The sequence below is a fragment of the Saccopteryx leptura genome, chromosome 1 (assembly GCF_036850995.1).
Source record: "Saccopteryx leptura isolate mSacLep1 chromosome 1, mSacLep1_pri_phased_curated, whole genome shotgun sequence".
Lineage (NCBI taxonomy): Eukaryota > Metazoa > Chordata > Mammalia > Chiroptera > Emballonuridae > Saccopteryx > Saccopteryx leptura.
The window spans coordinates 229,984,321-230,009,785 of NC_089503.1; the positions used below are offsets into that span (position 1 = coordinate 229,984,321).

Sequence of the window (25,465 nt, forward strand, 5' to 3'; positions counted from 1 at the left end):
ATGATTAAAATTAGAATTTTAATTTCAGCATTTTTTTTCCACATTGAATAAGAAGTAATATAATATATTGAATTCACTGTGAAGACTAAATGAGCGAAATGCTCAATTTCAGTAAAGATTTTTGGCCTGGTTGAGTTTTTGATATTGAAATGTACTCTTTTTATAACAAACTTTGTGTATTAGTTTGTCTTTCAAAGTCTCTAAAATACACTGGCATAGACTCCTGTTGAATCTCTTATAGTCAGGCTCTTAAAAGGCCTCAGCAGCATTCTGAGAGTCTCACTGACCCCAGAGCATTCTGGAGGCCCGGTGACTCTCTGCAGACCCAGCAATACTCTTCCCCTTAGGTCACCATTTGGTGTTTCTTTGTGCTTAGTATTTTCTCTGGGCTTTTCTTTGCCCCATTACCACAGCGTTTGACTACTTCGGACTCTTATTTTTGGGACATTTCACCTGAGATTACTGGCAAGGGCACCAGCACTAAGAAAGCTCCGGAAATACCCAACTACACATCACATCCTCACCCCATGAATGGTGTCCACAAAGGAAATCTTGTTATTCTAACTGAAATTATATTTATTTTAGATTCAACTCTTCTGTGGTGCTGCTGGACAATCATTCTTTATTTTCTTTGACCATCTTCTCTCCCACTCTCTGAGACTACTATTTACAATTTCTTCTCTCTCTCAAGCCTCTAGAATCATTCTCTCATCCACACTTCCAGCTGATTTCTTTTTCATAAAAATACAAGCAATCAGAAAAGGACACTCACCATGCTCTTTACCCACCAATCTAGTCTGTACCTGAACACTTGACCTTCTTGTGACCTAGAGTGAACCTAAGTTCCCACCTATTTTCATCTCTTTTTTTTTTTTTTTTTTAACAGAGACAGATAGATTCAGAGAGAGGGATAGGTAGGGACAGATAGGAATGAAGAGAGATGAGAAGCATCAATCATTAGTTTTTTGTTGTGGCACCTTAGTTGTTCATTGATTGCTTTCTCATATGTGCCTTGACCTTGAGGCTACAGCAGACCGAGTAACCCCTCACTCAAGGCCTTGGGTCAAAGCTGGTGAGCTTTGCTCAAACCAGATGAGCCCGCGCTCAAGCTGGCGACCTTGGGTTCTCAAACCTGGGTCCTCTGTATCCCAATCCGACGATCCATCAACTGTGCCACTGCCTGGTCAGGCTAATTTCATCTCTTCCATTTACTCTTTTGTGTGTGTGTGTGTGGGGGGGGTCAGACAGAGATAGAGAGACAGAGAGAGGGACAGACAGACAGGAAGAGAGAGAGATGACAAGCATCAATCCTTTGTTGGGGAACCTTAGTTGTTCATTGATTGCTTTCTCATATGTGCCTTGACCAGTGGTCTACAGCAGAGCGAGTGACCCATTGCTCAAGCCAGTACCTTGGGCTCAAGCCAGTGACAATGAGGTCATGTGTATGATCAAGTCAGTAACCCCACTCTCAAACTGATGAGCTCATGCTCAAGCCGGTGACTTCGGGGTTTTGAACCCGATCTACTGCATCCCAGTTCAACACTCTATTCACTGCACCACCACCTGGTCAGGCTCTCTCATCTACTCTTGTTTACTTCTACTTAAGGGATGCTCCCACACTCTTGTCTCTTTGCTACAACATCATAAGCTTTTTGATTTTCTATTTGTTGGTCAATTTCCCTCAACATACAAATTACTGTTATTTCTTCCATCTTAAGTAGAATATGTCCTACTCTCGATCACATAACCCCATCCAGCTACCATTCTTGTACTTTGCTCTCCTTGTCAGCAGTTACTCAGAAGAGATGTTTGTGTTCCCTGTCTCTGATCAGTCTCCTTTTATTCTCTCCTAAAGTCATACTCATCAAGCTTTACTTTTTTTCTATAATACATTCTGTATATTTTATTTTATTTGTGGTCCTTTTCTCTCCAGTAGAATGTATACTCCATAAAGGCAGAGATGTATTTATGTTCATTGCTGGGCTTGGCCCATACTAGATCCTCAGTACTGCACATTGAATAATTAAATGAGTATATATCATGTCAATGACATTTGAATAACTAAGAGCCTATTAGTTATGGATGTACCTACTTATCTATAAGGTAACAGTTTCACAGTTTTCTCTTTTCATTGCCCTCTCTGAAATCAAATGAAGCAATGGGGATTTTTAGAGAGCAAAGTGGGAGTGAAGAGTAAAGATGACTTCAGAGCATTGGACACTTAGAACAAATAATGAGAGAGTAGAGGGGCAGGATAAAGAACCAGGAAAAGAAAAAAAAATGTGAGAAGACTCCTATAGATTAACCTTGAACTTTATTAAACTTAGTTGTGACTTTGCATCTTCAGAATATTTAACCTTTCGTGATCCATCCTTCAGATTCTACATGCAGGAAAGACTGGCTGTTTTAATAATTTAATGAGTTGACATGGTTGGGAGACTTTTACCTTCTGAATATAGGTTAACAGTTTTTGGAATCACTCACAGCTTCTCTCACTTGTTCTGAGAAAGCTGTCCAGGAACCCCTTGACTTAATGCTAGCTGTTCCTTTCAAGACTGTTATGAATTCAGAATGCACCCTGAATATCAGAGAGAGAACTGAAAGGTCTATTTTTAGAAGTTATTAACCTTAAATTAGTAAGCAACAAATGAGATCTTACGTTGGTTGTTCCTTAGTCTCTTTCCTTACGCACAATGGAAAGGTTTTGTTTGCTTTACAGTTATGTCTCAGGGGCATTAGTATCTCTAAGCTGTTAAAGATCATTGCTACATTGTTCCCAGGTATACTGAAAATTACTGACCATATAATAAACCATTGATTGTACATACAGTATATTGTAATCAATTGTTTCACTATCTTCCTTTTATGAACATTTAAGTTTCTATTTTAAGTTTACTCTTCATTAATATTGCTACAAGGAAGGAATAGTCTTGGATCGTACCTCTGACTTATTTTTCTTAGGATAAAATTCTGAATATAAAAGTATAAGAGCTTTGAAAATGGGAATTTTTCATGTTGTGGAAAACATTGTCAAGTCATCTTTCAAAAATACTGTGATGTTTTTCTCTTCCACACAGTTTATGATCAGGCTATACTTACTCTGTCTTTGCCACAGTGCTTACTAACTCTCGTCTGTCTTCAAATTCCTTTTCTTCATTAAACCTCTTCTTTTCTGATTGTAAATATACACAGATTTATCCCCTTATTATATTAAGCCTTCTAATCTCCCATCCATTAATTCATTATTCTTTATTCTCCCTGTCAAACATAATGACATAAGCTGTCCTGACTCTCTTTATTTATGCTCCTTTTTCTTTAAGACCCTCTTTCTTTCTTATCTACTTCAATGGAACGTCAATATGTCTAAGGACACAGAAGACCACCTCTTTAGTAACAACAGTGGCTCATTTGTATCCTTCTTCCTTCCTGACCTTTTCATCACTTTGATGTTGCTATCCATCTCCATGTCTCAAACCCGCTTTTCCTCTGACTGCAAAGTCGCTAATACCTCCCAGGCTGCAGGTCCTCCTCTAGACGCTTTGGCTAATCTATTCCAGGCACCAGGGCAGAGTCCTTTGCCTCAGTCAAGTGTCTAAATATTGGGAAAGCTGAATTTCCTCTCTTTGACAATCTCCTCATGTTATTTGTGCTCTTAGTCCATGAACTCAGTATCATATATTTGTTAACGACTATCAGTCTCTCTCCTTAATATTTAATGCCAGGAAACTATTTACAGTCTCTCATTGAATAAATCCATGTAAATGCTCCATAACTCTTTTACCTAAATAACTCAAATGGAGCTTTTTCCTTCTTCCATATTTACCTATTTTGTCTATGTTGGGTCATTATGTCACTGTCTACCCATTCTCTCATTTAATGTCATACTGGACTTGACTCTCTCTTCCTCCCTAATCCATCAGCCAGCAATTCCTGTTGACTCTACCCACAGTCACATACTTTCACACCCTTCTTGTCATTTCTTTTCCTCAACCGTGGTAATCATAAAGAATTTAATCATAAAGTTAAAATTTTATTATTCTTTTCTGCCATATTCTAAAAGCCATGAGGGATCAAAAAAATCTAGAAGACATAAATTTGTCCTCTGCCCTGAATGAGCTTGCAGGGAGAGAGATGTGCAATTATTTCAATTTAGGGTAGTGCTCGAGATAGTGAACCGAATGATGTAGAATCCGAAAAGATCAATTAGCTTAGAGATAATAGTATAAAGAGAGAGAGAGAAGAACTGGTTAGTGGAAGCCTTCTGGAAGAGCTGAATCTTTATTGAAGAGCAGTGATTAGCTAAATGAAGAAGGAAGATAGGTAACTGCTGATAAAGGCAAACAGCACAGGCAAAGATCCAAATTCCAAATCCTTATTTATGGCCCCCACTAGAATTGACTAATCTACATGCCTTGTAGACACTAGAAGTGGAAAGCCCCCCTGCCAAAAAAATAAATAAATAAAACTTGATTGTATCCCACTCTTAAAATTTCTTTTGAGTGTTTCTCTGCTTGGTGATTAATTCCAAATTCCACAGTGTGACGCACACAAAGGATTCCCATCCAGACCCCAATTTGTTCACACAGCCTCACATCCCATCTTGTGCTCTCCCAACCCATGGCCAAACTTTGGCCACACTCTTCCTTGTACTTCGAACTCAACACCATTCTTTTTCCCAATTGAGTTTCTTTGGGAATATCTGAAGTGCTTATCCCTTCTAATCTCAGTACTTCCTTATTCTCTAAATTCTAGATTACCTTTCACTTCCTCTTTGTAAAGTCTCCTGAATTCTTCCAGCAGAATGTAGAATCTGAAAAGATCAATTAGCTTAGAGATAATAGTATAAAGAGAGAGAGAGAAGAACTGGTTACAGAGAGAAGAACTCCCAGCGGTTCATTTTTAACCATGGCTGTGGTCCTTACCCAAGGGAAACAAGCTTGTCCACCAAGAGATAAGAATGGCACAGTGGCTGTGTTCAAGGCACCTTTGCCACCTCAGCGCAAGCACAGAACATAAGACTCATACAGTTTATGGAGAGATTTGACTGCTACATGCCCCTATTTTCCAAGCCATATCTTGCTTCTATCAACAAAAGAAAAGGACTTCCCATGAGTGTTTGTGAATGGCACCCACAGCTCTTCACAAAAAAATTCTACCTCCTTTTTTTGCCTTGGGCTTTTTTTTTTGATCTGCCCAGAATTCTGAACATTTGACACAATTTTATTAATGTAATGACTGACATGAAATCAAAACAAAACAAAACATGGTGAAAGAATATATAACTGTTTACACTTTTAGTTTTTGGAGGTGTTCACATTTGTGGAAGAGCACTGAAGAGTTTATAGCATAATAGGAATATCATTGAGGATTAAAAATGTGAAAGAAAATGACCTCACACTTAGAAATAGAAAGTGTCATTCCTATTTTCCTCCATCATTCAAAGGAGCACTGCATGCTGACTAGTTACTTTATAAAAGTTTATTTTAACACAATTCCATATACTGTAATTAAAATAAGAGTTGTACATAAGCCTAACTAGTACAGTCCTGCAATTTTGGTATACACTTTTGTTTGTTTTATTTCATAGAAAGACTTATAGGCAAGGGATAAGAAGTTAGAAAACTGAAATTACAGTTGTCAACTAAAGACATTATTATACTTTTTTTTAAGTTCATGGCATAAACATACCTAGACTTGCATTTACTGAACTTCTTGTTGGGAAATTCTTATTTCTCCCCCCAGAACAGCTCCTGAATATAAATCTGTTTTAGCAGAGAAAGAAGCTTAAACAAGGATTTTCCCCTGTGGGGCAGGACAAGCTCTGATTTGTCATATCAAGGTTATAAGAATGTAAGGTGGGGATATCAATGAGCACTGACTAAGTAGACAGTGTCACTCCATACAGCACAGACTGACATAAATCATGAACTAATATTTGAAAAAAATAATTGTTTACTTTGACTAAAATTCATATAGGGCGGATAATGGAATATATGTATAATTACTAAGTATGTATAATGCCTAACTGTTTATTAAAATATTTAATTATATAGTTGACTAAATCTTTGAACAAGTTTCTAAGGGAGGAACTGTTATTCCTACTTTAAAAATATATTTTTACAGACACATAAATGAGGTGTGCATCATGTAATTTATAGAAATGCTTAATTTGCTCTGGCTGGTGGGTGTGGCTCCTATATTCAGAGGAAGAACACATTGTCTTGTCATCTGCTGTCCATAGGAGGGCTAGGGAGACCCTTCTGACTACACGGACCACACCCCAGGGGAAGATGAATGGCAGATTTCAGCAGGCATATGGGTAACAGAAGTATATGAAATCTATACAAACCTCTTCCAATGGGTTCTACCATGAATAATCTATAGAATGTTTAAAGTGAAGGTTATTTGTAAAAAGTGTAATGTATCAAGGGAAATATTTCTGGAAAAGCAAAAATGGTATTTTTGTTTTACCCTCTCTACCTTTTGTCGTAGAATGTGTATAGCTCTATTATTTAACTCTACCAACAAAAGCAAAGGCAAAAGCAGAGAGGCCAGTTAGAAGACTATTGCAGACGATGGCTTCAACTATATATAGATTGGATATAATATAGTATCTATATATAGTATATATATAATATAGTGTATATTATATAATATATAGTATATATAATATAGTAACTGTATATAGTATCAGCTATTATATAGATGGTATAATATAGTATCAGTAGAGGTGGTAAAGAGTGGTCAGATACTGTTTTCAGTGTTATTAGACCAATTTCAATGCTTGGGGGTGTGGGGGCCAGGTTCTCATACCAACAACAAGCAATTGTCTAGATACCTGCTGGGTGTGTCCTATGATTCACCTCAATTCTGACATTCTGTGCCTAGAGATAGTATCAGATTCCACAGGCTATAGATTCAGCCCTACAAGATTGCTCCTTGTGCACACACTTGAGATACCCATTGCAAGCACAGGCTTCTACCTGGGCTTCTGACTAACAGGTTACAAATTGGGGATTCCAGTGACCCCCTCCAACTCAGGGTACCACTCCCAAGTCCGGCTCATTACCTGCGCTTCTGCCTGACTGGCTATAAATCAGGGCTTCCCATAACTTCTTCCCAGGTTTGATTAATTTGCTAGAACAGCTCACAGAACTCAGAGAAACATTTTACTCACTAGCCTCCCATTTATTATAAAAGAATGAAGTTCAGGAACAGCCAAATACAAGAAATGTGCAAAACAAGACATAGGGAAGGGATGCAGAGTTTCCTTACCCTCTTCAGACACATTTTTCTCTCTAAACCTCTACTTGTTCACCAAACCAGAATCTCTCTGAACCCAGTGCTTTTTGGTTTTTATGGTGTCTCCATTACATAGGCATGATTGACTTAATAATTCGCCTTTGGCAGTTGATTCATCTTCTCTCTTCCTTCCTTGGAGATTGAGGGACCCCAAGAGTGCAAACCTTTAATTACTTGTTTGGTTCTCTGGAAACTAGCATGTTTAGGTGGAGTCCAAAAGTCACTTCGTGATCATAAAGATATGTTTATTGCTCTTATCACTTAGGGAATTCCAAGGGTTTTAAGAGATCTGTGTCAGAAACATAGACAAGATCCAATGCATATTTCTTAATATAAATCACAAAAATCACAGATTCTAACCCTCGTCTGAAGGTAGAGTCATGATAATTCCATGTGGGATGTGGGTGTAGGCGAAGGAGATGAACAAGGATGACTCCAGCCAGTGGTGTTGCCATTTACTGAGAGAGCAAAAGGCGTAGGTTGTAAATAGGAATTTGATGGTAATCAGCATGTAAGTCACACGTACTGCTCTGATACTATGTGAGATCACCAAAGGAAAGAATGTAGACAGAAAATAGAAGAAGTCCACACCAGGAGTCTTAGATCACTCCAGCATATAGAAGTAAAAGGTTTCAGCAAACAGAGCTAAGGACAAACATCTATGGTGGTAGGAAGAAAACTTGCTGAGCTACTTGTCAGTAAGCATACAGACTGACAAAATAGACCACTGGATTCAGCCATGGGGGCGGGGGCAGCAGTCATTGGTGACCTTTATACATTGCATGTATGCTAATTACTTCCAGTAGACGACCTCATTTTCCCCCTCAAAGCATCTCCTGAGGGATTTTTTTTATTACTCTCCCCAGTTTCAGCTACTTGCTTCCATTCTTTTTATACTGTCAAGACATTTTAAAATAAATAATTCAAAAGCATTGTTTCTTAACCAAAGAAGGTCTTTCCTACATACAAAATTTGAATGCAGTTGAGAATCTTATCTGACTATTAAACTTACTGAACACATGATTAAAACTACGTACCAATCTAGGCACCATGTCTTGGCTAGATCCCCACAGAACATTTCCCAAATTTCCCTTAATGGCTGTTGAATGATACATTGAATAAACTTTAAATTTCTGTAAGAAAGTCTTTAGGAATTCTGATTTGAGGTGCACATTAATTCAAGCGTTTCGTGAAAGTGAATTTTGCTTCTAACAGTTTATACTCCCTTTCACTTAAAGTTCCTTACTATTGATCATTTCTTGAGCATTGTAACAAAGTGAACTCACACATATACAAGGAAATAAGATAAAGAAAAATGGCACCTGATGCTTTTTGGTGATACACTTACTTGCAGCTGATGTTGTTTCAACTTTCTAATGCCCTGTCACATTCTTTGATTCAGAGGGATAAGTTTTTAAAATCTTGGTAGGAAAAAAACCTTTACTTTTTGGCTTCCCACAGATGCCATTGTGGAAATTGTGCTTGGGACTATGTTATTTGGTCATCTCCTGGAATTTCAGTTTTCAATATAGGTTATAACTTCTAATCCACAATTTTACCTAAGAAGTGGAAAACTCTGTGATGACTGAGTCACCAGCCTGCAATTAGCCTGCACCCCGGTAAAGGAGTGACTTCTTCTCAGACATGACAACTTAAGGCAATAACATTAGGGCACGTTTCTTTAAGTACGGTGACTGCAGACCATTAATGCTTTAGGTGCAGAGGCTCTTCTGAGAGCAGTAATATGGTCATTTATAAGTGGCGTCAGATGGCAATAGTTCTCAGGTTTTGTGCTGATAGGAGAATTGAGCCGGTGGCAGTTGCCCCCTCCACTAATCTAGGAAGAAGCTGTGCTTATGAAGATTAATATTACTTTTTCTGAAGACTGCATTTTTGGCAAAGCTGGTCATCTCTTTTTTTCATATTTGGGCCCAGACAGAATTTTGTGGTTACTTAGGGTTTGCCTGACACCATGAAACTCATGGCATTTACAGTTCAGTTTTAGGTTTGAGCTTTGCAATGGCTCCTTTTAAGTGCCGGATGAAAAACCCCGTTCGCTTTTCAAACTGAACTGTCACGGTGATTGGTTGTATAGATATGTCAAGTTTTATTCAATTACCATGCTCTTTCAGCAAGAGCCTCTCAATATTCCGACTTGAGCTGAATACAATTGGCCACCTTCCCTAAGATTTCTCACTTAAATGTATAATCCGCCTTACCCACGCGGTATTAAAACATCTGTTCTTGAGTAGGAATGCAAGCATTAGCTTTTCTTTGCTGGCTTAAAAGTAATTTAAAAACATAACCCAGATAACTTTTTGGATGAATTCAGATAAGAACAGGGGGAAGGACAAAGAAGCATGCTTAAATGAATTGTTCCAGGGCATTCTTGTATCTTTACAGCACCTCCCGTCAGTTGTTCCTGGCAGGCATTTTTGTCTGCATGCCCTGTCTGCTTCTCCAGCTCTTTGGAAGTCAGAACTATGTACAGTATATCAGCTTGACAGTGTGTACATGAGATAAGAGACACCTTGAAGAAGTGATGTGACACAAAACTGAACTTTTTGATGTTCTTTTTCTTACAACACCTGGATTATTATTGTGTTGTTCTTTTGTTTTTAATAACCCTGACCATAAAACCTAGTCTGCATTCCTAAACCTTCTGTTAGGTATGAATGAAGTGAAAGGTTTCTTATCAGTTTGAAATGTACTTTATGCAGTTGGCCCAGAAAGCCGCAACATAAATCTTTGTAGGCCCTAGGAGTTTTGCAACAGTTGCTATGTTACTAAAGGTAAACATTTGTATGCGTGTATTTGTCCAAGGAAGATTCATTGTAAATGTTGTATTTTTAAAATTGCACTCACCACAAAAATTCTAATAAAAAGACAAGCTATGGTCTTTTTTAGGGATAACTATTTATTCTCCAATTTTAAGTGGCTCAGATAGTACTACTCCAAACAGTAAGTCAGCTTTTCTTTTTCTAAAAAAGGAAAAGATAATAATAAGTGCACAATCTGTTGAAGGTAGCCATAATAAAATACAAAACACTAAAATGTTGATTTTTAAAACGTAATACTGCCCAAGTCAGTAAGGAAATTGACTTTTGCAGCCAAACTTGCTGTCTTGAACCTGTAACACAGACTCATATGGTTATTACTTTTCTGAACCCATGGGCTGCCTCTTATTTTTCAATAATAAAAGAAGTATATTTGTTTTTTTAGTTCTTTTTCATATTAAGTTCACTTTTTATTGTCTATACTCATCAGGATTTGTGTGATATTTGTTGAGTGATTTCTGTGATTCATAATAGCAAATTCTCAGTTTGGCTTTTTTTTTTCTTTAATTTTATCGAAAGAGAGAGAGAGAGAGAGAGAGAGAGAGAGTGAGAGAGAGAGACAGGAACATCAATCTGTTCTTGTATGTACCCTGATTGGAGATTGAACCAGCAACCTCTTCACTTCTGGACAATGCTCTAACCAACAAAGCTATCTGGTCAGGGCAGTTGGCTTTGTTTTGGCAAGGGAAAAATCTCTCCTTTGATACAGAATACTTGGTGTATAAAGGTTAAGCTTCACAAGGGTGATCATTTTGGTATCTTTTGTTTGCAGCACATAGGCTTTTTAATAAATGTTTGTTAAATGATTCAACGGACAGAGTCCAATATTAACCTTTCTTTGCTGCTATAATAGATTTGAACTTGAGAATTCCATGTCAGCATGCATTAGTTTGCTAGGACTGCTGTTACAAAGTACATACCACAGACTGTGTAGCTCAAGGAACAGAAATATATTTTCTCACGATGTGGAGGCTGGAAGTTTGAAATCAAGGTGTCAGCAGGATTGATTCCTTCTAATGCCTTTCTCCTTGCTTGTGGATGTCTGTCTTCTCCCTCTGTCTTTATGTGGTCTTTCTGTTGTGTTTATCTGTATCCAAATTTCCTCTTCTTACAAGGGCCAGTCATATTGGACCAGCGCTCAACTTCATCACCTCATTTAAACAGAATTACCTTTTTAAAGGTCCTGTCTCCAAATACAGTCTTATTCTGTGGTATTGGGGGATAGAATTTCAACATAAGAATTTCAGTGGGACACATTTCAGCCCATAACACATCATGTATTTGATACAAATTCTCTAATCATGGACCTGTTTTCTTCTGATTTTTAGAGCCACACAGCTTTCATTCATAAGCTAGATATGTATTTTTAGGGGTAGCTGTATTCTGAAAAGGCAGGATAAACTTGTTTGCGCTCTCAGGAAGAAAATATAGTCAGTGTTGGATTATGTTACTTTTACCATAGGACAGTATTTTCCGAAAATTCACTGATAAACAGAAACAACAGGAAAGGTTTAAGGGAAAAAAAATAGAGAGACATCAGCCCCACTACAGACTTTCTAAGTAGTACGCTTGTCTTTGAAGCTTTCCATTAAGTTTGCTGCAGACTTTTTTTTTAATTGAAACATAAATTGCATATAATATGTGTAAATTTAAAGTATAAACATGTTGATGCAAAACATTTATTTATTGCTCTATGATTACCACTGTAGTTAACATTCTTATCAAGTCACATAATTATAACATAATTGTCCATTCTATTTTGTGGTGAGAACATTTAAGATCTAGTCTCTCATTGCAACTTTGAAGTCTATAATACAGTATTATTGACTAGAATCACAATGCTGTATATTAAATCTCCAGAATGTATTACCATCTAACTGGAAGTTTGTACCATTTGACTAACATCTCCCACCCCCCAGGCCTTGGCACCCCCATTCTCCTTTTTGTTTCATGAATTTGGCTTTTTAGATTCCACCTATAAGTGAGAACGTATAGTGTTGGTCTTCTCTGTCTGACATATCACTGCACATAATGTCCTCAAGGTCTATCCATATTCTCATGGATGAATACTATAACATATTTTACTTATGTATGTATCTGTTGATGGATACTTAGGTTGTTTTTCTATTTTGGCTATTGCAGATAAACATGGGTGTGCTTCAATAAACATGGGTGTGCAGATACCTTTTCAGTATCCTGATTTCTTTTTTTTTTTTTTTTTTTTTTTCATTTTTCTGAAGCTGGAAACAGGGAGAGACAGTCAGACAGACTCCCGCATGCGCCCGACCGGGATACACCCGGCACGCCCACCAGGGGCGATGCTCTGCCCACCAGGGGGCGATGCTCTGCCCATCCTGGGCGTCGCCATGTTGCGACCAGAGCCACTCTAGCGCCTGAGGCAGAGGCCACAGAGCCATCCCCAGCGCCCGGGCCATCCTCGCTCCAATGGAGCCTTGGCTGCGGGAGGGGAAGGGAGAGACAGAGAGGAAAGCGCGGCGGAGGGGTGGAGAAGCAAATGAGCGCTTCTCCTGTGTGCCCTGGCCGGGAATCGAACCTGGGTCCTCCGCACGCTAGGCCGACGCTCTACCGCTGAGCCAACCGGCCAGGGCTTCAGTATCCTGATTTCATTTCCTTTGGTTGTATATACAGAAGTTGGGATTTCTGGGTCCTAAGGTAGTTCTAATTAAAATTTTTGCAGAATAGCCATAGTGTTTTTAATAGTGGCTGAACAAAGTTACATTCCCACAAACAGTGCGTAAGGGTTTTTTTGGGGTTTTTTTTTTGGAAATGATACTAAAAGCATAGCAATATAACCAAATATTAAACAAGTAGGACTACATTAAGCTACAAAGCATTGTACATCAAATAAACAATCAACAGGCCCTGGCCGGTTGGCTCAGAGGTAGAGCGTCGGCCTGGCGTGCAGGAGTCCTGGGTTCGATTCCCGGCCAGGGCACACAGGAGAAGTGCCCATCTGCTTCTCCACCCCTCCCCCTCTCCTTCCTCTCTGTCTCTCACAGCCAAGGCTCTATTGGAGCAAAGATTGCCCGGGCGCTGGGGATGGCTCTGTGGCCTCTGCCTCAAGGCGCTAGAATGGCTCTGGATGCAACAGAGCGATGCCCCAGATGGGCAGAGCATCCCCCCCTGGTGGGCATGGCAGGTGGATCCTGGTCTGGCGCATGCGAGAGTCTGTCTGACTGCCTCCCCGTTTCCAGCTTCGGAAAAAATGAAAAAAAAACAAAAAAAACAATTAACAGAATGAAAAGACAACCTGTGGACTGGGGCAAAATATGTGAAAACTATATATTAGATAAGAAGTTAATAGACCAAATATGTAAAGAACACATACAACTCAATAACCGGAAATAAAAATATGATTAAAAAAATGAACAGAGGAACTGAATAGAATTCTGTTTTTTTTTTTCCCAAGGAGACACCCAAATGGCCACCAATTCCTGAAAGGTGCCCAACATCAGTAATCATCAGGGAAATGCAAATCAGAGCCACAATGAGATATATCACCTTACAGCTATTAGAATAGCTAACATCGAGAATATCAGATAGCAAGTGTTGGTGATGATATGGAGAAAATGGACCCCCTGGGAATTGTATAGAATTCTAAAATTTAAAAGCTATAAAGAAACTTAACAGTCACTCAGTTTAGCATCCCAGATTGACAGAAGAGGAAACTGAGGCTTCAGGGGGTTACAGTATTTGCCCCAATTCTCTTTCCTAAATGTAAGCAGCTCCAGAATTACAGTCCCGTCTCCTTAACTCCTAATCAGGGCTCTTCTCTCATATTATGCTGTCATTCATAATGAATTTCAACAAGGAACTTAAGAAACTTGATCTCGTATAAGATCCTTAACACATGGTACAGGCATTTTAGAAGTGCATGGTTTGACAGACCACTACAGGGCACTGAGTTTTGGATTCCTTTTCTGCTCTTTCACAATCTATCCTTCCAAAGTAATGCACCTGCAAGGATCTCTCTAACCTAGACCTGTGTGATTCACACAGATCATTACTGCTATCCTGCAGGTAATAGCAGAAAAGCTTTTTTTCTGGCTTACTAATGTGGGGGTATTGATTTATTTGTTTGCATTATAGAACACCAAGACATTCTCTCTGCTTTTCATTACTGACCACTGTCACCCATTAGTCTTAGAACAAATCATAACTCAGTAATAAGGTTCTATTTTTAGGGTGACTAAAAGAGATAAGGAATGGGGAATGTGAAAACCCAATTTAATTCCAGGCATTAGCCCAATCATAAGTATTGTTAGAATTAAAGTTATAAATATTGTTAGAAATAATTGTTAGAAGTGTTGTTAGAAATAAAGGAGAAAAAGCTTTAAGCCCGTAGTGAAAATAGAAGGTTTTGCTTAGAGGAAAAATTAAAACTTTAAAAAGAGGTCTTCTTTTTTTCTTTAACGTCTTTTTTCCATTACCCCCCCCCCCCTTTTCTCTGAAAATCCCTTTGACAACTTAGAAAAGCAGAACTTCGAAAGTGAAGGACTTGGTTTTTCCTTGAAATAGTGGGTGGAGTGACAGTCATGAGAAAACCCTCAAATAAATGTACCACTTCCTCTGTTCTGTCCGGGTTGATTCTTTGAGTGGGAGGGAAACAAGTGATTGTCCCCTCCTGGTTTTCTTGGCTGGGTCCAAACTGTTGTATGTGTGTGTGTTTTCTTTTTGAAATTTTTTTTATTTTAATTTAAATATTAAAAGGTTGCAGGTTTATAACATCAAACAATATATATGCAGTAACATGTGCCAGGTTGGTTTCTCCTAATTTTTGTCATGTAAGGGGATTGCTGTTCTTATACCTCATTGAAACCAAGGTGTGAATCTGTTGTCCGTCCAATATTGTAGGCAAATATTGTTTTGATTTCTTTTGTATAAATACTTGAATCTTTATTTCAGCAATAATGGTTTCAGCGGGAACTTTTTATTGTTTCAAAAAGAATGCTCTATGTAGTTTTCAATCGACATGGAAAACAAAAGAAGCCAATCCATTCTTGGATTATGGTCTAATTAAAACTAATTTAAAAAACAATTTTATATCATGTTGTGCACTCTGACACTTTAATGAATAACATATACTTTCTGTATTAGCTTTCTATTCACTTACCTCATGACACATTCAATTATTTTTATATTGTCATAGTTATAAGTCATACTCAGTTATTGAGTAATACTGATAATTTACACTTTACATAAACATATATTGTGGCTTATTTTTAAAAATTTACAAAAATTAACCTTTTCTCATAAATTTAATCAATACTAATCAAATTGGTTAAATTAACAATGGGAACTTTTATTAGATAATAGTTTATTTATGCTTATAGTATAGTTATCATTCATAATTGTACTCTCTATCAAAGCAATTTTGCATTTCTTTTTTAGTTTTTTTGTGACAGAGACAGAGAGAGACAGAGAGAAGGACAGATAGGGACAGACAGACAGGAAGGGAGAGAGATAGGAAGCATCGATTCTTCATTGGAGCACCTTAGCTGTTCATTGATTGGTTTCTCATATGTGCCTTGACCAGGGGGCTACAGCAGACCGAGTAACCCCTTGTTCAAGCCAGCAACCTTGGGCTCAAGCTGATGAGCCTTGCTTAAACCAGGTGAGCCCACACTCAAGCTGGTGACCTCGGGGTTTCGAACCTGGGTCCTCTGCATCCCAGTCCGACTCTCTATCCTTTGTGCAATCACCTGGTCAGGCAATTTTGCATTTCTTGGACAATATAAAAAATACTGGGAATAAATAGGAATGTACTAAATTTAGTTTCTGCTCACAAAAGTTAGAATAATTGGAAACATTAGTACTAATATTTTAGCCAGAATCTCTTTGGAAATAAGATCTTTAAAATGAGAATAAAATCATTGTTGACCCAAAGCTGACACATTCATTTCTGCCGATTATTCTTTATAAAATCCACCCTTCCACTCTCTGTGTGCAAATGAGACTCTACACCCACTAAGCTCTGAGCCCCGGCGGGAGCTGTGCCTACCCCAGAGAACCATCTTCCTTTTTTAATCTACAAAGCAGCCCTGCTTCTCAAGCCATGTACCCAAGGATAGCCCAGAGAGGGAGTCTTTTCCAATTTGACACAATTGAGACATATGGGACAATGATGGCCCTGTTGTTGAAGAAGTTTTCATGGATGAATTGGTTTTCAAGAAAGGCCATTATAAATGGGAAAGATTTATTATGTGGATCACAGGAGGGAGAGTTTTGCATTTGGAAGAAGGGAAGCCGTGCTTAGCCTGGATAGAAGCACAAGGTCTGAGATGAATATGACATGTGCAGCAGTAGTGAAGAGACTAGATTGATTGGAACAAAATGTGAGCCTCTTTGATGAGTGGAGGATTAGATGGGAAAGGTCAGCAAGGGCCAGATTGGAAGGATCCTGAGTACAGTGTAAGGAATTTGAATTTCATCCTCCAGATGAGAAATCACTCTAGGCATTTGTCCAGATTCATCACATGATCAGTTATAACTTATTTTAGGTAGATTAACCCAGGGTGATGCATCACAGAATAAAAGCAGTAAAGAAAGATTAAAGGGGAAGAGGCAAAATCAGAGGATCCTGTATATAGTACATAGTCTTCTGTATCGAGCCCAGGATCTAATGAGGATGAAAAGGCAAAGCTGATTTGATAGTTTTTCTTTTTTTAATTATAACAAATGCTCTTATTTTTCATTGTTCTTCACAAGGAATCCATATTTATTAGAGAAAATCTGGATATGTATATAAAAGAAAATTAAAATCATTCATTCTCATTTAAATCATAAACACTTGACATTTTAGGCATTGTTGATTTTTTGGTTTGCTTCAATTTATGTGTGTTGAAATTATGATATATTCATACTGTTTTCATATAGCTTATTATTTTTGTTATTTACTAGATAGTAGGTGTTTCTTTTGTTAATAAAAATTTCCAGATGACCTCATTTTTAATGGCTATAGATTATTTCAGTTCATGGGTCATGTAATTAATATTCCAACTATTATAAATTTAGATTTTTTCTAATTTTTTGTTTTTATAAGTACTACTATACATCAGTCAACATAAACTTTTTATTCTGTATTCTTCCTCTCCCCTCCTCCACAAAAATTAAACTTTAATAAAAAACTAAATTGAACATTTGTTCATTTATTTATTTTGCATATTTTGATTTCAGTTCTGATCTTCCACCTCCTACCCTTAGTACATGTTAAAAACTGCAAAGGGTACTTACTGAGCAGTTAATGAGATTATGGACCCATTTTGTTTCTTGTCATTTAAAATGTTGAATTTTAATCGATTGTTCTATATATGAGAATTTCAGCTGCTTTCACTTTTTTCTCTATTTTAAACAACACTGTAATGAACACCATCACACATATTTTCATGTGCACGAATGAAAGGATGCGAACCTTGGAAGTGAATTACAGGGATTTGGAACATAAATCTTTAACTCTAGTATCTCATGGGCACTAACACAATTCACACTCACCTCTGCAAGCACAGCAGAGAAATTCCAGTTTACCCACATCCTTGGCAATCCTCTCTTTTAAGTGCTTGAAAATCTCATGTATGTGAAAGAGTATCTCATTTTGTTTTGCAGTTCTCTGATAACTAGTGAATTTTAGCATGTTTTTATGTCTGTTGGCCATTCAAGGTGCTTGTCTGGAATTTGCCCATTTTTTCTTTTGTCATTTGTCCTTTTTTTTCTGTATACTTTGGTTACTAATCCTGTGAGAGTTATATAGTTTGCCAAGGTATTCTCCCAGTATCTGTTTTTTGAACATGTTGATTAAAAACAATTTTAGGCAACTGTGTCAGTTATCTATAAGTTTGGGTGTTTTCTATCTTGATTAACAAGTTCTTCAATGTCAAAGGCTTTTCGCCTACATTTTATTGCAATTCTTTATGAATTAATTACTTTATATTAATTTTTTATTAATCTGATACTTATTCACATAATTATGTAGTGGTTCTCCAAATTAAGAAAAATAGAAAGTGAAAAATAAAAATTTGGTCAACTGTATTATAGTTTTCATTGTAAACTTGTCATTGAACCATGGGGACATTTTTGTTCCTATTTCAATAGCAGGTAGCCTCATCCACTGTAGTCTGTGGTAATGAAGTTCATGTCTTTCTCATTGACTGCACAGAAAGTCTATCGGAGTTCATCTACAGGAAGTCTTACAAAATAATTACTTCTAACTGAAGTTGAATACTATTGTATTTGACTTCCCATGTGTTGACAGCATTAGTTAGTAACTTCTTGCCTAACTCCAAGAGGAATACATTGTCATTTTTAAAACAGTTAACATAGGATTCCTTTTATTTTCAGCAATTCACAGAAGCTGTGAGTCCTTCAGTGTTGCCCCCTTCAGCTTTGCCGCTGGACCAGCTTAATAACGCTGTCACTGCCTTTAGCACCTTGGAGGACCTTATTCGGTATCTTGAACCAGATAGATGGCAGTTGGACTTAGAAGATCTATATAGGCCAGGTTGGCAACTTCTTGGCAAGGCTTTTGTTTTTGGAAGAAAATCCAGAGGTAAGCTCTCTTTTCAGTTAGAATCACATTTAATTTTCTTAACAGCTATTTTCAGTTTCATCTGTCACAGCTTCTAATGAGTAGACTTTAAAATTCTCCAGTGATATATTTAAATAATTCAGTTTCGTAACATTGAAACATATTTACATATTCAATAAGAATACATACAAAATACGGCACTTAATTATAACTCAGTGAGTATGGAAAATTAAAAGGTCTACTTTTGCTGAAAATTCTTGTCTCCTTTTTAATTCAAAAATATATTTTTGACGAAGTCCTTTATTATATTTCACAAGAATCAGTACTTATTCAAACCTAATATTTAAGGTATATTGATTTAGAGATTCAAGTGAGATTATCACAGCTGCTAAGAAATCAAGTTTGGGGATAGAGAAGGGGCAGCTTTTAGCAAATTTATTATCTATCATGTCCCTTAGGGTCAGGATTATATCCAAAGCCTAGAAACTTTTCTAAATAATATGAAAAGAGAACAATGGCTCCACCATAAAATAGAACTAGTAGTTTCCAGGATAGAATGCATATAGTCAGAAGGAACCCACACCATGATCATTTTTTTCTGTATAAATCTGCTTCTGAAATGGTTACTTTTAACCATAAAAAATATATCTCCCTTCAAGAGTTAAAGTGTTGATAATTAAATGTAATTCCACATGGTCAATAAATTGAAAATAATGTCAACTCAGTTTCCTTTAAGTTACCCATTAGCTAATTTTCTGGTAACATTAGAATTGAAAAGCATCCATATCAGGCACAAATGAAAATGTAATAGAAATAACCAGATATTTATAACGGACTAAAAAAAAAATTTGTTGCAGCCTGTCAGAAACATTGAAATCTAACCAGTGTCATTTTAGAGCATAGAATGACAGTCTGTAAAATTTATAGAGAAGGAACAATGTTTAGTTAATTTGAGCAATTCACAGAGGCTGATTGCACCAGACTTGTTCTTCTAAATCTTGTAGAAAAAAAAAAAACTTAGTTCCTGCCCTTTCCTGCTAATAACTGCAGTCCTTCTGGATGAGCAGCTTCAGTGTCAGCAGGTCATGTTCAGACTTGCCCGACCATGATATTTTGCTATGCCAACAGACGTGGTTTCCCTTCAGCAATATATGAAAGCTGTGTTCAAATCCATAGGCAGCTGAATCTTGTCCAGATGCTGAAAGCTGTTACATATTTATACGATTTGATCTTGATGAATAACTTGATGAATAACTTAAGAACAATACTTCCCTTCCCTCCCACTTCAGAACAGGAAAATGAAGATCTGCAAGGCTACCTGAAACGCTCATGAATAGAGCCTTTGTTAACAAATTTGAGGTAGATTATCATGTTGATCTGTAAAAAGCAGAGGAAGTAAAGCAGGTTCTAAACTGAAATCTAGCTTTATGATGGCCGATCTCAGGATTAGAGCCTAAAATCACCCTTCTAGCCATCTGCCTTTATGCCTGTACCTCTCCACATGGTGATCAATGAAGATTTGGCCAGCAGCTAACATATTTAAAAGCATCCAGCACTAAACCAGATCTTTCAAATATTCATTTAGCACTTTCCAAATTGAAGCCCTTTGCTGTTTGCCAAAACTATTAACTTTTTAAGCATACAGTAAGTGTGAGAAAAGCAGTGTATATTTTTGGAACTTTACATAAACTAAAATGCAGGTGTGGGATAACATCTATATAGACAAAACCAACTTCCCTCCCAAGAGTCTTTCTACAAAGGAATGAAGAGTAAAATGTTTAAAAGCTTCTAATTAGACATTGAAATAGATTTTCCACAGAATAAACATATCACAGTGTTACCACATTCATCTTAGAAAGACCACCCTCAGATTGCATTACAGTAATAGAATATTCTTGGGCTGAGTATCTCAAAAGAATGAACCGTTCACAAAGCAAAATGTGAGCAACGTTTTTCAGTCGATATTACTTTTTCTAAGTAAAACTTGCCATATTGATGATTCTAAAGAAAATTTGCATTAGAAATAACTTTATTGGTATCATGCTCAAAACCATTATCCCTCAGAAAGACAAATCAATGCATGTAACATCTTAGGAGATAGTTTTGAAAAGGAAATAAGGAGTTTAAATGTTGAGCTTTACAAATATTTTGCAGAAGAAAACTTCCATAATGTTTCAGTTAAGTTTTGAAAACGTTAGGGCATGATCTTTCTATCCCTACTTAGTTTTTTTTCTTTCTTTCTCTCTTATTTTCTTTCTTTTTTTCTCTCTTTCTTTCTTTCTCTTTCTTTCTCTTTCTTTCTTTCCTTTCTTTTTGGCTAGAAATTCTGCAAAATAGTGAGAATTTGTGATCTAATTTATAATCACAGGACTTATTATAATGAAGCTTAGATGAGTTTGAGTTTAGAAGTAGAAAGCTAACTTTCACGTAGATTATCAAATTTAAATTTTTTATTATATTTTTAGCCCAAAGTGGACAGCACTGATATTTTTCTTTTTTACTATTTTTCTTTTTTTCCTCTGGTTCAGAGTTTTCATTCATACCATGCTACTACAGAAAAAAAAAAAATACCATATTTTCTAAGTCAGGCTTAACTAGTAGTTAAAAAGGGCTTTTGACTTTTGTGTCAAACATGATAAATGAGTGGAAGCTAAGTTGAAAGTGTGTTTAAATTTTCACATTGTAGCAGGTATCATAACTTAGTTCACTTGGGAAATCTATCTAACCTTTTATTGTGGTTAAGTAAACATTTTAAAGTGAACATATACAGTCTCATTTTCTAGTTTCATGAAATAGTGTGTTTAAAACTATTTGAGGTAGATGAATATCCTTTCAAAGCTAAGAGCTTCATTCACATTCTAAAGAAGTATAAATCTTAAATAAGCATTGCAAATTTGGGTAACTGGCTTTTGTATGTGTGTGAATGTTTCAGGTTTCTCCATTCTTACCCAGATAAAAGATTTCAATCAGCTCATATATAGCTTTAACAATAAAAGGGCAATATGAAAATATACTATTAGTTCCGCAAAATGAAATTAGGTTTAATATGTTACATCACTTAACCTAATTATCTCAATGATTTTATTAGAGATGAATTAGTCTTTTATAACACTCAAAAGAATGAACTTATTTCCTCTTAAATATTCAGAAGCTTTACTTTCACAGGATCATTATTCAGATAAAAAGGAAATCTTTAAATACCCAAATAAAACAGTGGTTTTTACCATTGAGTTGGAAAAAATTGTTAACTGAATAAGATAATGAAAGGAACCTATTGAGTTAGCATTTCTTAGTGTTTTGCTAAACTTGACCAAGGTTTTAGTCAATCATATACTTTATATGTTCTTATAATTTATGATTGTATATGCATAACTTTTAATACATTTATTGAGAATGCATTAGCTCCCTTTGACATTTTAGAAAAATATGATCACATATACAGTATAACAACCAAGAAAATAAACATTTGATTCATAATTACTTTGCCATTTTAAAATGCTTTTAAAATACTGGCACTTAAATTTTACATAGTGATGATTATTATTTGAAGCAGTCTTTAACCAAAAAATATTTTTTCTTTTTTTTCAATTCTTGTTTATAATGTTTCCAATATTAACAAAATGGTATTAACTAGATTTATTATATTTTAGATAATTTTCCTAAATTTTAATGAAATCTTTATTTTTGAGGGAACAAAGCACTGATGAATTATATATAGGTTATCCAAAACTCTTCAGTTTTATTGGCATTGTTTTTATTTGAATATTTTTAGAGAAAAAAATGGCAAAACTATAAAGTAGAAGTGAAAATTATATTAGAAATGCTTATCCTAATATTAACTAACTACTACTTATATGTTATGTATAAATTTATATCAGACATTACATATTATGTTGATGTAATTTAACTGAGGCAGTATCATTTTGTGGTTAAAAACAATGGTTCTTTGAGAATTTACTGCAACAATCTGATGAAAGGATATTTTGTTCGGTCTTGACAAATAGGTATTCTTTTAAAGAATAAAGCACAACATAGTTAACCAAGTTGTTAAAAGAATAGAGACAATGCTTATAAATCAGACATTTCTTTCAAACTTTAGAAGGAGGAGAATAGAAATCTGAGTTAAATTAAATTTCAAAGACCAGAAATTCTCAATGCAACAATAGCAGAGTTTTCCAACATCCTCTGCTCTTTCAAAATATATCTTTATTTTTCACTTCAAAATTTCATTTTCTTCATTTCCTTTTTACATTTTATGATTCTTATTGTCAAAAGATTATAGGAAGTTCTGTCAACAAATTTCTCTAAGTTGTTCTTTATTGATTACATAAGCTAGTAATCCTTTTAAAAATTGCATTTATTTCTTAATCAAAGTATTCATCATTTTATATTCTATTCTTCCCTCCAATAGTCTCCTTGTTTGCTTTTTTACTAAGGTTAAAGGGTGTGGTCCCCTTTTTCCTCTGTAGGTCCCTATTTATAGCTCTCAACTGTTTTGTTGGCTCTGTTCTTCACATTGCACAATGCCATCTCTTTATTGGTCACTAAGTCATAATGAAGCTTTGTTTACTACAAACTAGACAGTCCAACTTGCAAGCAGCAGAGCCCCAAAACCTCGTTAAAATAAGAAGGGACGTTGTTAGGATTATTGTTCATGAAATAGATTTCTTTATGAAAAGAATGTAACGAAATACATTCAGGTTCAAAGCGTGAACATCTATTTTTTTCTTTCTTGTATGCCATGTAGTGGTGGATCTGAACCTTCTAAAAGAGGAGGTAAGATTGTACAGCTGCACGCCTCGTAACTTCTCGGTGTCCATACGGGAAGAACTAAAGAGAACCGATACTATTTTCTGGCCAGGTTGCCTCCTGGTTAAACGCTGTGGTGGAAACTGTGCCTGTTGTCTCCACAACTGCAATGAGTGTCAATGTGTCCCAAGCAAAGTTACTAAAAAATATCACGAGGTAGGTATATCATTTTCTTTTCAGGTTCCTTTGGGTGTTTTATTACTTTAAAATAACAAAAAGTATGTCTGGAATAAACTTTTGTTTGGAAAGATGTAGCATTCATATTTTTAAAAAAAGGTTGGCAAAATATTTTCACTTTTAAAAATTCGGTCTTTTAACTCAAAAACTCAGATATTAAGGATTTTGAAAGCTTATCCTCTGATAGTACATCAAGGATGGTCAGTGAAGTTTTTATCTTTCAGACAAAAAACAAAATGTGTTATTTTATAGGGTAAAATATGGGTGAAACCCTTCAACTTTCAGAATAAGAAGGGCAATATTTTAAAGAGACACTTGGAGATAAATCACTATTTTGCAGAAAGAAGATCTATGATATTTATGTTTCTATTTGGGGCAATGTGGACACATATGATTCCCAAGAAAGACATATTCATAATTCTATCAATCTTCCTATAATTCATGTTTCCCCATATAGCATGTTAATCCTTTGATAGACTCTTCAACCTTTCATCTCTTTATATAGAATCAAGAAAAATCAAAGAGTAAATCTTAGTAATTGTTGCTCTTCAGAGCCTTGGAAACCTTAGAACTTATACACGCCAAATTGTCATTAGTGCTAGAATACCCCAAATTCTATCCCACCCTGTCAGTAAGAACATCACGTAGCATGCACACACCAGGAAGCAATCTTTTCTTGATAAGTTAACTTAGATTTTTACAAAACATTCACATTATACCAAGCCAAAAGCTGCTTTTCTGACATCATTTCAACATAGCCTCATTTCATTAGTTTTTACTTTTTTCCACCAAATAAAAGAATAATAAAAATAAATATCTGCTTAATAAATAAAATTATTACTTTTTTCACTTGCATAAAGACAACAGTGAAACTCTTATCTATTAAGTAATCTAAACATGGACAATGTCTTAAGCCGCACTGCATATGGCACGGTTGTCCTGCCTCTCAACAATAATGTGTTAGCAGCAGATCGAGTAGGGGGAAAATGCACTGGATTCGAAGACAACAGACCCTGTTCCCATCCTAGATCTACCATGAACTTGTTGTAACCTTCAGCAGGCTACTGAACCTCAATAAAATGCTGTAAAATATAATTCTCTGGTTCTTTTTTTTAGCCGTTTTATTCCACGACAATTACTAGATTGCAATTTTTAGACGCTAACAACCCAAACTAGAAGCCTGTGATTAAAAATAGGGCTATTTACTGCCATTACTCATGTTCTACTTTTATTTCTACACTACATTCTCCTAAAGAGCCTTGTGCTAGGAACCATCTCCTCTCCAGTTTCAGGAAGCAGTAATTTTGAGCTTGGCGGCTCAGGGAGCTCCAGCCAGGGCTATGCCCAGTGGCCAGACTTACTGCTATCCGTGAACTGGGATATCGAGTCAAGAAGAAATGCTCAATATAGTAATTCTAAAACAAAGTAAACTTAAAATACTTTGAATGCTAGACTGATTTAGAGTTGAATGTCCCAATATAAAAGATATAATGAAAATAGGAATTAAACTTTAGTGGTCTTTTCCCACCTAAAATCATGCAATTTTGAACTTTCTAAAATAGGTTCTTACTAAACAAAGTGTATTTGGGGATTTGATTTAGCCAACAAGTCCTAGGTTTATAACCACCATTCTCAGAGCTATAAATTCCAGACCAGTTGTATTTGCTTTTTTAACCAGCTGATTCTATATCATACTTTCAGTGACTTAAGTCAGTCCTCCACCTTACTCTGGCAAATTTCTATTCAACTAGCATTATTTTTAGGGTTATGCAGGAATTTGCCACTGGGACCTGCTGGT

General features: G+C 36.1%; 1 protein-coding gene across 1 annotated transcript in view; it reads left to right on the forward strand.

Moving 5' to 3' along the window:
- Window positions 1–25,465, forward strand: part of PDGFC (platelet derived growth factor C) — a 198,897-nt gene that overhangs the window by 168,930 nt on the left and 4,502 nt on the right. The window contains exons 4-5 of the mRNA XM_066387576.1: window positions 18,495–18,702; window positions 23,429–23,646. Coding sequence (XP_066243673.1) covers window positions 18,495–18,702; window positions 23,429–23,646 — 426 coding nt within the window. The remainder of the gene's footprint in view (window positions 1–18,494; window positions 18,703–23,428; window positions 23,647–25,465) is intronic.